The sequence below is a fragment of the Phyllobates terribilis genome, unplaced genomic scaffold, assembly GCF_046119375.1.
Source record: "Phyllobates terribilis strain yellow unplaced genomic scaffold, ASM4611937v1 Scaffold_482__1_contigs__length_1377538, whole genome shotgun sequence".
Lineage (NCBI taxonomy): Eukaryota > Metazoa > Chordata > Amphibia > Anura > Dendrobatidae > Phyllobates > Phyllobates terribilis.
Window position 1 is genome coordinate 416,257 of NW_027363242.1, and position 15,700 is coordinate 431,956.

The window sequence follows — 15,700 nt, forward strand, 5'->3', positions numbered from 1 at the left end:
AGGAAAACCTGTTAAAGGCTGCAGAAGACTTGAGACCGGGGCGTAGGTTCACCTTCCAGCAGGACAACGACCATAAACCTCCTGCCAGAGCTACAATGGAGGGTTTAGATCAGAGCATATTCCTGAGTGTGAACGGCGCAGTCACAGTCCAGACCCAAATCCCAGAGAATCTGTAACAAGACGTGAAAACTGCTGATCACAGACGTCTCCATCCAATCTCACTGAGTGAGAGCGCAGGGAAGAAGGGGCAAAATGTCAACTCTAGAGGTGCAAAGCTAGAAGAGACAGACGCCAAAAGACTGCAGCAGTAATGGCAGCCAGTGTGGGACTGGGGTGTCTGGGGTCCATAGGAGGAATGAGCTCCAGGGGCCCACCCTACAGCTATATGCAAATATCTGCTAGCTGATATCCCTATTATAGTGAATCGTGGACTGTAAAACACAGGCGGCTCCTGCACATCTACTATGTACCCACCATAACTAGGATGTACAATTACGGTAGTTTGCATTAAAGGGCTTCTGTGGTTAAAACAAGTTATCACCGATCCATGGGCTCCACAGGATAGAGGATGACTGTTTGGGTCTGACCACTGGAAAATGCACCGATCGGAAGAATGGGGAAGTTTTATCGCTGTCAGGACACTTTTACCCTCATTTTAAAATGGAGTGGCAGGTGGGACGTCTGACCGTAGCTCCATTCATTCTCTTTGGGGCTTCCAGAAAAAAAACAAGAACAACGTTCACAGCCACTGAGGGAATGAATGGATCCGTGGTCAAGTTGCACATGCCGCTCCAGTCTAATGAGGATAAAAGCTCCTCATTTTGCCGATCGGTGTGGTTCCCAGCAGTCAGTCCCCCACCAATCAATAAGTTATCACTTATCCTGTAGAGAGGATAAGGATTACTTTTTTCACCAGAGAACCCCTGTAAGTGCATCTTGTTCCAAGTATTTAATCACTAATGGAAAAAAAAGAATCTTCTCCTAATTAATATCAGAAAGAACAAATAACCGCCATACACAACACAGTCCACTATTTCAAAGACCAATAATACCACATACAAAGGACAAATACCGCCACACCATGACCAGACCACAGTGACTGAATAATACTACGTACAAGGGAGAAATAACTTAACACCCATGACCAGATGACATATTACCGCCACATAGTGACCAAATCATACCACATACTGCACAAGGGAGATATACCGCCACACCGTGACCAGACCAAATACTACTAGCATATAGCGACCAAATAATTCCACATACAAGGGATAAATACCACCATACCATGTTCAGACCACATCGTGCCTGAATAATACTACATACAAGGGAGATATACTTCGCCACCCTTGACCAGGCCTCATATTACCACCACATAGTGATCAAATAATACATACTGCACAAGGGAGAAATACCACCACACCGTGACCAGACATTACCAGCATATAGCGACCAAATAATTCCACATACAAGGGATAAATACCACCACACCATGACCAGACCACATATTATGACATAGTGACAGAATATTACAATACTGATCATTAATATAAACCACAATACTAACAACACTGCTATTACCAATGGTTAAATTATACACAGGAGCTCCATATATAGTGTATAGTGTACAGGTAATACAGGGATCACCAGTGACATTATACACAGGAGCTTTGTATATAGTGTCAGTGTACAGGTAATACATTGATCACCAATGGCATTATACACAGGAGCTCTGTATATAGTGTACAGGTAATACAGGGATCACCGATGAAATACACAGGAGCCCTGTATATAGTGTATAGTATACAGGTAATACAGGGATCACCGGTGACATTATACACAGCATCTCTGTATATAGTGTACAGGTGATTCAGGGATCACCAATGGCATTATACACAGGAGCTCTTTATATAGTGTCAGTGTAGAGGTAATACAGTGATCATCAGTGACATTATAAACAGGAGCCCTGTATATAGTGTACAGGTAATACAGGGATCATCAGAGACAGACACAGGAACTCTATATATAGTTTATAGTGTACAGGTAATACAGGGATCATTGATGACATTATACACAGGAGCTCTGTATATAGTGTACAGGTAATACAAAGATCACCAGTGACATTATACACAGGAGCTCTTTATATAGTGTCATTATACAGGTAATACAGTGATCACCAGTGACATTATACACAGGAGCCCTGTATATAGTGTAAATGTACAGGTAACACACTGACTCACCAGTGACGTCTATAGTTGAAGTCTTTCATCGCTTTTCTTCTTCATCTGGCACAGACCGCCATCTCTTCTTCCAGCCAGGACTTGTCTCTGCAGAAAATAATAGTTATCTAGAGCACCGCTTCCAGAGCACATTCCCCAATTTTTCCCTTACTTATACACTACGCCAGTGGAAGAAAAAAGGTGACATAGTGCCGCCCTGCACAGTAACAGGGGCTCCCTTTTGTCCCCCCCATGGAAAACAGTATTCTAAAACGTAAATTATATTACTGTAGTATTAATGTCCCCTAATTGGCCCCTACAGTAATAATGTCCACCACTTGCCACCATAAACTAATAATGTATGTTCCTCATTTTGGCCTCCATACAGTAATTAAGTTCCTCAACCTGGCCCCTTTAATTAATAATGTTCCCTGTCTTGGGCCCCATGTTCCTGGCTCCCATGTCCCTCGCCCCCATGTCCCTCGCCCCCATGTCCCTGGCCCCAGACATGGGGGGCCAGGGACCAGAGACATGGCGGCCCAGGGACCAGAGACATGGGGGCCAGGGACCAGAGACATAGGGGCCACAGGCATAGGGGCAAGGGACCAGAGACTTGGGGGTCAGGTACCAGAGACATGTCCTTGTCCGCCATGTCTCTGGTCCCTGGCCCCCATGTCCCTGGTTTCTGGCCCCATATCCATGGCCTCCATGTCTCTGGTCCTCATGTCCGTGGCTCCCAAGTCTCTTGTCCCTGACCCCCATATCTCTAGTCCCTGTCCCCCATATCTCTAGTCCCTGTGCCCCATTTCCCTGGCCCCCATGTCTCTGGACCTTGGCCCCCATGTCCCTAGCCCCCCATGTCTCTAGCCCCCAAGTCCCTGGCCCTCATGTCGCTTGTCCCTGAGCCCTATTTCTCTGGTGCCTATGTTTCTGGTCCCTAGCCCCCATGTCTCTGGTCCATGGTCCCCATGTCTGTTGCCCCCATGTCCTGGCCCTTGAAAAACCAGACTACAACAACATGAAACGTGCGTCGGGCTATTGAATCTGTCTGTCTTCCATTCTCTCGCCCTCACCTTGGTGCATACATTTGGTAAGAATCTGCCTCTTCTCCACCTGTCCCCTTTCCCCTGGCCCATTTTCTAGCCCTTATTTGGGATTAATTGCCACTGGGCTTACCATTAAATCATATATTGAAGATATATATCGTTGGTATCTGAGGCCATGAGGTTAATGGGCATATTTAGATATTGATGTGATAATCTGAGGCCATATTGCAAAATTAGCTTCAATAGGTACAACATGGAGCAGAGGTATATGAATTATATATTGACATGTTATTCTGTTACTCTGTGGTTTATTCTGTACATTTAAGCTTCTTTGGTGAACCTCCCTTTGCTTGTCCATTATCATTTTGTTCTTGTGATATTTTTCAATAAATGATTATATTTGTTATCACCATCTTTTCTGCTCCTTCTCCGTCTCTTCAGCTGTGTTCCTAGCAGTTAGTGTCCTTTGGGTGTCTCACTCTTATATGTTTGATAAAGTGTTTCCCCTTATGGTTTATTAGGACATTGGCAACCCTTGTATATATAAAGTACTGACTCGGGGGGCTGAATACAAATGCACATCACAATTATCAGATTTACAGGTGCATCTCACTAAATTAGAATATCATCAAAAATTTTATTTATTTTACTTCTTTAATACAAAAAGTGAAACTCCTATATTATATAGAGTCATTACACACAGAGGGATCTATTATATAGAGTCATTACACACAGAGGGATCTATTATATAGAGTCATTACACACAGAGGGATCTATTATATAGAGTCATTACACACATAGTGATATATTATATAGTCATTACACGCAGAGGGATCTATTATATAGAGTCATTACACACAGAGTGATCTATTATATAGAGTCATTACACACAGAGTGATCTATTATATAGAGTCATTACACACAGAGGGATCTATTATATAGAGTCATTACACAGAGGGATCTATTATATAGAGTCATTACACACAGAGCGATCTATTATATAGAGTCATTACACACAGAGTGATCTATTATATAGAGTCATTACACACAGAGTGATCTATTATATAGAGTCATTACACACAGAGTGATCTATTATATAGAGTCATTACACACAGAGGGATCTATTATATAGAGTCATTACACACAGAGTAATCTATTATATAGAGTCATTACACACAGAGTGATCTATTATATAGAGTCATTACACACAGAGGGATCTATTATATAGAGTCATTACACACAGAGGGATCTATTATATAGAGTCATTACACACAGAGCGATCTATTATATAGAGTCATTACACACAGAGGGATCTATTATATAGAGTCATTACACACAGAGGGATCTATTATATAGAGTCATTACACACAGAGCGATCTATTATATAGAGTCATTACACACAGAGGGATCTATTATAGAGTCATTACACACAGAGGGATCTATTATATAGAGTCATTACACGCAGAGGGATCTATTATATAGAGTCATTACACACAGAGTGATCTATTATAGAGAGTCATTACACACATAGGGATCTATTCTATAGAGTCATTACATACAGAGGGATCTATTATATGGAGTCATTACACACAGAGGGATCTATTATATAGAGTCATTACACACAGAGGGATCTATTATATAGAGTCATTACACACAGAGCGATCTATTATATAGAATCATTACACACAGAGGGATCTATTATATAGAGTCATTACACACAGAGGGATCTATTATATAGAATCATTACACACAGAGGGATCTATTATATAGAGTCATTACACACAGAGTGATCTATTATATAGAATCATTACACACAGAGGGATCTATTATATAGAGTCATTACACACAGAGGGATCTATTATATAGTCATTACACACAGAGGGATCTATTATATAGAGTCATTACACACAGGGGGATCTATTATATAGAGTCATTACACACAGAGGGATCTATTATATAGAGTCATTACACAGAGGGATCTATTATATAGAGTCATTACACACAGAGTGATCTATTATAGAGAGTCATTACACACATAGGGATCTATTCTATAGAGTCATTACACACAGAGGGATCTATTATATGGAGTCATTACACACAGAGGGATCTATTATATAGAGTCATTACACACAGAGGGATCTATTATATAGAGTCATTACACACAGAGCGATCTATTATATAGAATCATTACACACAGAGGGATCTATTATATAGAGTCATTACACACAGAGGGATCTATTATATAGAATCATTACACACAGAGGGATCTATTATATAGAGTCATTACACACAGAGGGATCTATTATATAGAATCATTACACACAGAGGGATCTATTATATAGAGTCATTACACACAGAGGGATCTATTATATAGAGTCATTACACACAGAGGGATCTATTATATAGAGTCATTACACACAGAGGGATCTATTATATAGAGTCATTACACAGAGGGATCTATTATATAGAGTCATTACACACAGAGTGATCTATTATATAGAGTCATTACACACAGAGGGATCTATTATATAGAGTCATTACACACAGAGGGATCTATTATGTGGAGTCATTACACACAGAGGGATCTATTATATAGAGTCATATATAGAGGGATCTATTATATAGAATCATTACACACAGAGGGATCTATTATATAGAGTGATTACACACAGAGGGATCTATTATATAGAGTCATTACACACAGAGGGATCTATTTCAAGTGTTTATTTCTGTTAATGTTGATGATTATGGCTTACAGCCAATGAGAACACAGAAGTCATTATCTCAGTAAATTAGAATACTTTATAACAACAGCTTGAAAAATTATTTTAAAATCCAAAATGTCCTACTGAAATGTCTGTTCAGTAAATGGCCTCAATACTTGGTCGGCTCCTTTTGCATCAATTACTGCATCAATATGGCAGTGTGGCATGGAGGGATCAGTCTGTGGCCCTGCTGAGGGGTTATGGAAGCCCAGGTGGCTTTGATAGCAGCCTTCAGCTCATCTGCATTGTTGGGTCTGGGGTCTCTCATCTTCCTCTTGACAATACCCCATAGATTCTCTATAATAGATTCTCTATAGGGTTAAGGACAAGCGATTTTGCTCGCTGTTGTTATAAAGTATTCTAATTTACTGAGATAATGACTTTTGTGTTCTCATTGGCTGTAAGCCATAATTATCAACATTAACAGAAATAAACACTTGAAATAGATCACTCTGTGTGTAATGACTCTATATAATAGATCCCTCTGTGTGTAATGACTCTATATAATAGATCCCTCTGTGTGTAATGACTCTATATAATAGATCCCTCTGTGTGTAATGACTCTATATAATAGATCCCTCTGTGTGTAATGACTCTATATAATATAGGAGTTTCACTTTTTGTATTGAAGAACTGAAATAAATTAACTTTTTGGTGATATTCTAATTTAGTGAGATGCACCTGTATATCAATAATATAATCGTAGAAGCGTCCTTCTGTCTGAAGCCTCTATAGACTGCGCAAGCGCTACGCGCCTGCAGTCTGGACCCCACAGAGGAATGCAACCACATCCTAAAAGAGGAGTTTAGGATGAGGATTGTGGCCCCGGAGATTGTGGTATGCGTAAGCACTGAACGTATACCGCGATCTCCGGCCCCCTAACAACTAACCTAGCCAGGAGTCCGCGCTTTGTCTTCGGGCCGGTAGCCGGGAGATGAATGTGCCATCGGAATCGGCGCATGTGCATAGCGCTATCCGACACCATTTTGCTGAAGACACATTTGCATGGTGTCTTCAGCAAAATTGCGCCGGACAGCGCGGTATGGGCACGCACGTACTCCTCCCCTCCGGCAGAACAGGATACAGCAGCGCTGGAGAACAGGGAAGAAAGATGAGTATAAGTTTTTTTTTAGTATGTGTGCAGCATGAAAGGGATGAGGGGGCCACATATACCAGGATTGGGGGATGAGGGGGCCACACATACCAGAATTGGGGATGAGGGGTGCCTTGCATACCAGGATTGGGGGATGAGGGGTACCATGCATACCAGGATGGGGGGATAAGGGGTACCATGCATACCAGAATTGGGGGGTGAGGGGACCATGCAAGCCAGGATTAGGGATGAGGGGTGCCATGCATACCAGGATTCGGAATGAGGGGTGCCATGCATACCAGGAATGTGGATGAGGGGTGCCACGCATACCAGGATTGGTAGGTGAGGGGTCCACACATACCAAGATTGGGGGATGAGGGTTCCCACACATTCCAGGATTGGTGGGTGAGGGGGCTACACATACCAGGATTGGTGGTTGAAGGGGCCACACATACCAGAATTGGGGGATGAGGGGGCCACACATACCAGGATTGGGGGATGGGGGGCCACACATACCAGGATTAGGGGATGAGTGGGCCACACATACCAGGATTGGAGGGTGAGTGGGCCACACATACCAGGATTGGAGGGTGAGGGGGCCACACATACCAGGATTGGGGGATGAGGGGGTCACACATACCAGGATTGGGGGAAGAGGGGGCCACACTTACCAGGATTGGGGGATGATGAGGCCACACATACCAGGATTGGGGGATGAGGGGTACCATGCATACCAGGATTGGGGGATGAAGGGGCCACACATACCAGGATTGGGGGATGAGGGATACCATACATACAAGGATTGGGGGATGAGGGGTGCCATGCATACCAGGATTCGGGATGGGGGGTGCCATGCATACCAGGATTTGGGATGAGGGGTACCATGCATACCAGGATAGGGATGAGGCGTGCCATCCATACCAGGATAGGGATGAGGGCAGCACATAACAGGATTGAGGAGCACAAATACCAGAATGGGGGCAGCACAAATACGAGGATCGGGGCAGCACAAATACCAGGAGGGGGGGCAGCACATACCAGCATGGGAGACCATATACCAATAAAAATGCTCGCCACCCGGGCATAGAACGGGCTCAATAGCTAGTATATATATTTATATACACATACATACGCACAAACACAGTCATGGCCAAAAGTGTATAAAATATTTAGAAAACCTCATATCGTTTCCTTTACACTTCACAAATACCTGTTACTTTTTGTGTTGGCATCAAATAAAATATCAATAAAATACATTTAAGTTTGTGGGTGTAACGTGAGAAAATATTGAAAAAGTATTCATACCCCATAAACTTTGCAAGGCACTGTATATAGATATAGTTTATCTTTTTAAGTAGTAAAACATAAAATTGTTTATATTTGGCATCAGAATAAATATACCGACCGATATAACAAAGTGAGCTATTCATTAATGAAAATTTGATCTAGCACATCGTGAAAACTCCCGGTCAGTATTGTTTTATGTTTTTTTCTACATTTTTGTAATCTGCTAATTTCATGTATTCTGCAGAAATATTATTACTATTGAGCCAAATATCAGTTCTACATGTGGAGAGACGAGCCCCCATACTGATCCTCTGCGCCTCTATATTTGGAGACATACAGAATCTCTTCACGAGAATTTGTCTGGAGATATTGACCTAAATGACTAAGGCCGGAATCTTACAGAGATAGTTGGTGACTAAAACGTTCATTTTCACGGGAAGCTTTAGGGTCACATTTACATATAAAGAACCAGGATAATAACTGTTTATAGTGAAAAGCAGTTTATTAAGAATAAATCAACAAACGCAAGAAAATAACGAACAACTATTTACAAAAGCCCAGGAAGCTTGATGTGTCCTTGGTGGTCCCTGTATGGACCTTGGTGGGGCTGGTTCCCAGAATCTGTGGAGCATCCTGGGATGTCAAACACTAATATTGAGAAGGGGGACAGGAGGGTGATTCATTTCCAGGGGTAATTGTGGTCGTAGGGTAGAGGGGTTTTGGTAATGGGTGTTAAGATTAAGATGGGAAGGGTGAATAAAAGTTAGATGGTGATGGATAGTTAAACTGGGGTATAGGTGGGAAATTTGGGTAAAGCACAAGCGGGTGTATACTGGGAGGGGCAACTACATTAGGAGGAACAAAGCTTGAATTAGACGTGGGAAGATTCCATAGAATCATTGGGAAAGACGATGCGGGGTCTGGAGGATTGGATGGAGCTGCAGCTTCTGGTATGACGGGATCTTTGCCATTTGTAAGAGGAGGATGATGGTCATTTAAAGGCCTGTAGGGATGTCCATTGATAATGAAGGGGGCCAGGTCAAGGTGGTACATGTCCTCCCTGCTGACCGCCGTATTCTGAAGCTTCATGGCCTCTGGAGGAATGCGACTCACATCCACTGTCCAGAAGTTTCCTTTGTCCTGAGGCCTGTGAGGATCCTTGAGCACCTGAAATAAAGATGAAATAAATTCAGATAAAAGTTCAAATAAAATTGTAATTTCTGCAATATAAAGTCACTACTGTATATAGAGGTCACAGAGAAGAAATGATTATGTGACAATAACTTTTGTTGAAAACTCTGGGATCTTTAAGTTTGTTTATAGGGGGTTTAGGAGAGAAAATGTATCAATAATATTAGAATTGGGAAATACATTTTTTCTGAAAATGCAACAAAGTGATACCTTCTATAAAATGTCAAATCCTTGATTTAAATGTAATAAAAAAGACACTTAAAATTAAGCAGATGAGATTTATGAAATATAAAATTATTTCTGTGAGCGTATAAATATTTAGTGAGATGAAGAAAAGTCCTGTCTCACTAGAGGAGAAATACAGCGCTGTGTGTGATGAGGTTTATGGAGGAGAACCTGGAATCTGCTAACGTTATTATGTTGACATTACTTTTCGCACCAGACTTAAAAAGTGTCCAGAAAGTGAGATCTGGTCTAAGAGACAATTGTAAAATGTACCAATTTTTTTAGATCTTGTATTAGAAACATGACGTATTTGAGGCTCAAAATAGGACGAGAGTCATTAGAGATGTAACTTACCCCGTGGACCATTTTGATGATTTTTCACGATTTCCACCATTTCTACCATCTCATATAATGATGCATTTTACAATATTAATAAATCTCCCCTTATATATAAAAACCAGCAATGTCCATTAGAAGAGAATCCCCCCACTAAATGACCTCACGGAGTCCTCACCTTTCTGAAGCAGTCGTTAGAGGACAGATTGTGTCTGACAGAGTCTTTCCATCCTTGGTATCGTCCATTGAAGATGGGGAAGAAGTTGCTGATCTTTTCTAAAATCTAAAGGCAAAAAAACATTCAGTTCTGTAAATTAGTTAATATCAGTGAAGTCTTTTATCCTAAATTGTGAATTCAATGTTCCTAATAAGTATTTATTAAAAATTACGATTTATATGGAGGGTAGAGAACCAGCAAGAAGTTTCTAATTCTTTTTACCTGGATATTTCTGGCTGTTATAACATGTAACAGTATATTTCCACAATGCGGGAAAGTCTTATGAATATTTTTGTGTTTTTTATCTGTGTACATGACTTAAGAAAAATTTTTAGCAAAAGTAAAAATGTATCCACTTAGCAGAAGTTCGGGCTTAAAAGATTTGTTGATCTACTCTAGGAGTCCTAAGTCAATATCCAACTATCTTATTCCTTTATAACATCCTTCTCTTACCTGCGACAGCTTCAGCTTCTTGTCTGGGACACACTGTATCACCAGCGCAATCATGGCCACGTAAGAATATGGAGGTTTGGGGTATCGCTGGTAATTCTTCTTCTTTTCCCCAGTTTTCTCCTCCTGGCCTGGTGTCATCATTAGGTCATCCTGTGCACTTGTATCCTCTCCTGGACCACCGTCCATGTTGGAGTCCATCTGCAGTATCTTCTCAATACTTGGCATATTGATGGTTTCCCAGGGTTGGAGATTTGAGTTCATGTCTCACAGATGTCTTCACAATATTAGATCTGATGTGACCCTGGACCAGGGAAGTAGCCTTGATAAGTGCTGATCACCCCACCTCAGGCTTTGTTATGTTAATACCCCCAAAACAAGATGGAGCCCATTGCTGGTTACACCTCAACTGTTATTGAAAGACCTTTAGCCATAAAGACAATAGCAGTATGAATACACAGAGTTTCAGTCCTTTGGTGTGATCCATCCTTAAAACATCCTTGGTCATGTCTATCATGTGTATACCATGTGGCTCCTTGTTTGTTAACAATTATCAACCTCATAGGTAAAGCTGAGGCCAAGAAGGAAATAATCAACATTTTGAGCCTTGACTGAAGATCTTACATTTTGTGAGTTTGTATAACTAAAGTCACTTACAGACCAAATTACCAATCATTTCTCTTAAATATATATTTTAATTATTAATCTAGTAAACTAATATATTCCACATTGATGGTTATGGCTTTTACACTCCAACCCATTATTCAGTGTATTTGGATGAGTATAATATATATTTTTTGTCCTTGATCTCATTATCATTTATTGAGTTTTCGTCCTGCTTCTATCTAAATTAATATTAAGGTGGTATTAGATTGTTAGTGGGTTTCCACAGTGGGGGAGTTTGGATACAGGATTACTACGTCTGGCATCCATGGGCTAACATATAGTTTGTGGTTTGTTTTGTTTTTTATGGTTCATACTTTTCATGTATCAATAAAGATATTTCCTTACAAAATAAAATATAGGATATAAATATGGGAAGTGCTTTAGTGGTTACGATGCCTTTCTTTTCCTATCTTTCGTGATTTATAATGTCTTCCTTTTCCTTGTATTTTATTTTGTAAGTCCCTTGTTCACACATAAGTAGAACTCCGTATTATTTAGCGGCACACACTTACTCATTTTTATACAGCGATGGAATAGAGTCATTAACTATGTGAATGGTCACCCCGGACCCTACAGCGGATTCATTTGCTATAGGTAGTATACGGGGGGAAGGTTCCTAAAGACTGAACCCCTTCACCGGTCTTTGGTAACTTGAATTCATGAGGTTCATTTATTGTTTTGTCTTGTGGTTCTCCATTTGCAAGAAAATATTTAGATATTCTTCATCTTTTCCTGGAATAAGTTGATAAACTTCATGGATTCTGCCCTCCACCATTGTTATAGGACAGATCTTTGTTTTGAACAATCATTAGTCAGTGATTTGTTTGGTGAAAACAATCGTTATTTTCACTGAAAAAAAAACGATCGATTGTAGGGTGAAAAATGTTCATGTTGTTCTGCTTTCACCTCATGTGACCAAAAACATATACGACCCTAAAGGCCTACAGACACAAGAGATGTCTGTCGACATTCCTCCCCCAAAGTTTATTTGGCTGGTGCCCCCATATATCTAAGAGTGTCGGCCAAATCTTTTGATATTGGTGATTGTGGGTAACATGAGTGTGATATGTACGGGGGGCATCATATTAAGATATGCTGGAAAGTGAAATATTCATACCTGCTCTAATGTTTACAAGGACAGAGTGAAAAGTTCATTTTCCAATTTAAAAACTATTTTATTTAAAAAAAAAATTACAATTTGTAATTTTAAAATTCTAATTTTTTTATACATCTTTAGTTTGAAAATAAGAAGTTCTGTTCTTCAGGAAATATATAGAAGAGCGTAATAATATAATGTCTTGTATTTGGTATTTCCTATACATGTACAGTAATACTCCAGAGCTTAAATGAAAAATTACTTATTAAAAAAAACGTAAGAAGTTTATACCCTTAAAAAACATTTAAAAAGTTAAATCCAATATTTACATATAAAATTCAGAAAACAATATATAAAAATAGACCTTGTCTCATTCATTAGTTAATATCAATTTGTAAAAATGTTAATTGACAATTTAGCAAATTTTACTCTTTAAAATATATGAACTTATAAAACAGTAATTTTTGAGAATTTGTTTTTCCATTTTTTTCTGTGATTTACTGGAGTAGATTTAAATAATATAATCAGAGAAATGTGCGAATTCTCACTGATCTTTTGATATTTGCACTTTTGCAACAGTCATTGGGAAACTTTGCTTGCGCTAATACTTTTTTTTCAAAATGGTTATTGTCCTGTGCAGAAAATGGCCTTGAATGATAATTTCTCTGCAGCTTCACCAGAACCTCTAATTTGTTTTTACAACTAATGTAGAATTTTCAACTCTATATGACAATGGTAACAGTAAAGCTGTGATTATTTTCTGTGTAAGATCTCCCTGTCCGGCTCCGGTCGTCTTCTGCTCCGGCTGCTGTGTATTTACATCAGTTACAATGTGATTGACCCAAATCTCTCCCTATGAAGACCCCCTTGTTCCACTGATTTCTCACCGCAGGAGGCTCCATATTCCTGATCCCTCAGACTCTGCTGAGAATAGAAGACTTGTTGTCATGTAACACCTTCCCCACCCGATGTTTCTGCTCCTGAGGAACAGAAGATTTACATAGTATTACAAAGTGCAGGAATAAGTCACCAGCCATGTTTCCATCATCTTATAAATCTACAAAACTTATTACAATTACAGATTACTTTTTGGCGTTGTCTTATGTTTATATCATTTTCATCTGATCTAATATTGGAGGTGTAAAATGCTTCTTCATAGATGATTGTTACAGTGAATCATAGAATGGAGATGAGAAGCTGCAGGTCATTTAATAAATGAACTAAAGAATTACAGAGAATGGCTGAAAAAATCATTAAATATATACTGGATTTTGCAGATTATAAGACGCATCGGTTTTTAAGACGCACCCCAAATTTTGGGGAGGAAAATAGAAAAAAAATGTTTTTTAATAATCCGGTGCATATAATAATCAGCTTACCTGGGGGCGACGTTGGTAGAGCGGGGTCCCAGGGTTGCCGCTGGCAAAGGCAGGAGATGCTGCGGGGTCCCGGAGATGCTGCAGAGGCAGGACGGGGTGTTTGGAGGTGGGAGATGGCTGCGGGCTCCATGCTGTCTGCCATGTTCTGCTGGAGGTGTTCGGTGGTGCGGGGGCTTCACTGACATTTTGTGGCAACCGGATCCCCGCACCTTCCATACTTTCCTATACAGTGGACTCCGGGAAAATGGCCGCCGGAGCGATCGCATGCTCAGATTGAGATTTCGGCGCCAAGATCTCATTTCCCCCAGCATCTCCTGCCTCCACAGCATCTCCGGGACCCCGCTCCACCGCAGCCGGTAAGGTGATTTCACTTTGTAAGATGCACCCCTATTTACCCCCCAAATCTGGGGGGGGGGGGGGGGGGGGGGGGAGTGCATCTTATCAAGCGAAAAATACGGTAATCTATTTAAGCTTGTTTGTATTTAATAAAAAGGTAAATAAAGAGGTTCTTAATGGTTGACAAATCAGGTATGTTCGTGGGCGGAGCCGATTTTTTTGGTGGCGCGAACAAGCCAGAACCCCGAATTTGAAATGCCGAACTAATTCGCTCAACACTAGTTAAGAGGCTAAACATATTTTATCTTAATCTTTATTTTAGTGTTTTCAACCCCAACTAACTATTTAAGCCCTGAGAGATTGGTTTTCCTTTTTCCAATGTGCTTTTTCCTTCTCTCGAGCCATAATTTTTTTTCATTTATATGTTGTCGTAGCGAATGAGGCTCGTTTGATACAAGTTGTAGTTTGGGTTTTGTTCTTACGGCGTACATTACATGTTGATGGAGCAGTTTAAGGAAAAAAATTTAAATATCAAAATTATGTATCTACTGACACCACTTTGGAGCACATGCAAGATTTTAAACACTTTCTGCAGTGACCAAAAATTGACAGTTCTGTAGTTTAGATCTTGTTTCCCGTTTCGGTGTCACAGTTTGGGGGAATATTTGTATAATTAGTTCAGGCAATTACACACACTGCACGTGGACTAAGACTTGCTGCCCGGATCCATTAGGCGTATACGGCCGAAATTGATACACGATAGAGCCCATTATGACTTCATCTGCATCATTATAGTCAACGGCCTGAATCCAGTTTTGCAGGGGTTCAGACCTAAGTCTTGATGGAGCCACTGACAATAGTTGTAAATTGTGAACCCAGGCTTAGGGGAGGTGCAGCAACTGAAAAATTGCAAATCTGGGGATTCAATTTTTTCTTTTAACTTATGGGTTATATAGTTTAATATCTTGATTAGTGATGGGCTGAACTTCTTCTCAACACAGAAGTACTAATTATGGTTACTTTTTATCTTTTTCATTCATGTTGGAATGTGGAAAAGTGGAGCTTTTTCTAAATGTTACGTTTTTTTTCCTTTTTAATTTTTTAGCATTAATATATTTTTTTCTTACTTTGCATTGAGTTTTTTAGTCCCCTTGGGGCACATAATCCCGCCATTGTTTGATCACTTATTCTATATTATGTAATACTTCAGAATTGTGGTAGATTGTAAGAATTACTCTCGTACAAAGCCCAACCTGTCACTGGGCTGCACAGGAGTACCAACATGGCGGTGACAAAGACCTTCAGCAGAGGCCCGGCTATTTCTGATTTTTGTTTGTGGTATTTCAAGACAATGTATACAAGTGCTTCTCACTAAATTAGAATATCATCAA

General features: G+C 40.2%; 1 protein-coding gene across 1 annotated transcript; it reads right to left on the minus strand.

The window, feature by feature from the left end:
- Positions 1-9,151: 9,151 nt before the first annotated feature.
- Positions 9,152-11,096, minus strand: LOC141229496 (forkhead activin signal transducer 3-like). The gene is made up of 3 exons (XM_073667482.1): positions 10,836-11,096; positions 10,344-10,448; positions 9,152-9,580 (listed from the first exon to the last, which is right to left on the minus strand). Exons 1-3 carry the CDS (start codon positions 11,094-11,096, stop codon positions 9,152-9,154), a joined length of 795 nt encoding a protein of 264 aa, XP_073523583.1.
- Between the last annotated feature and the right edge of the window lie 4,604 nt (positions 11,097-15,700).

What these genes read in the sequence shown, in the direction of transcription:
- LOC141229496 (XM_073667482.1), bottom strand. Translation starts at nt 11,096, where the DNA reads ATGAACTCAAATCTCCAACCCTGGGAAACCATCAATATGCCAAGTATT. An exon ending in AGAAGCTGAAGCTGTCGCAG is followed by an intron (nt 10,449 to 10,835) that starts GTAAGAGAAGGA and finishes TTTTGCCTTTAG; the next exon opens with ATTTTAGAAAAGATCAGCAA. An exon ending in CTAACGACTGCTTCAGAAAG is followed by an intron (nt 9,581 to 10,343) that starts GTGAGGACTCCG and finishes TCTTTATTTCAG; the next exon opens with GTGCTCAAGGATCCTCACAG.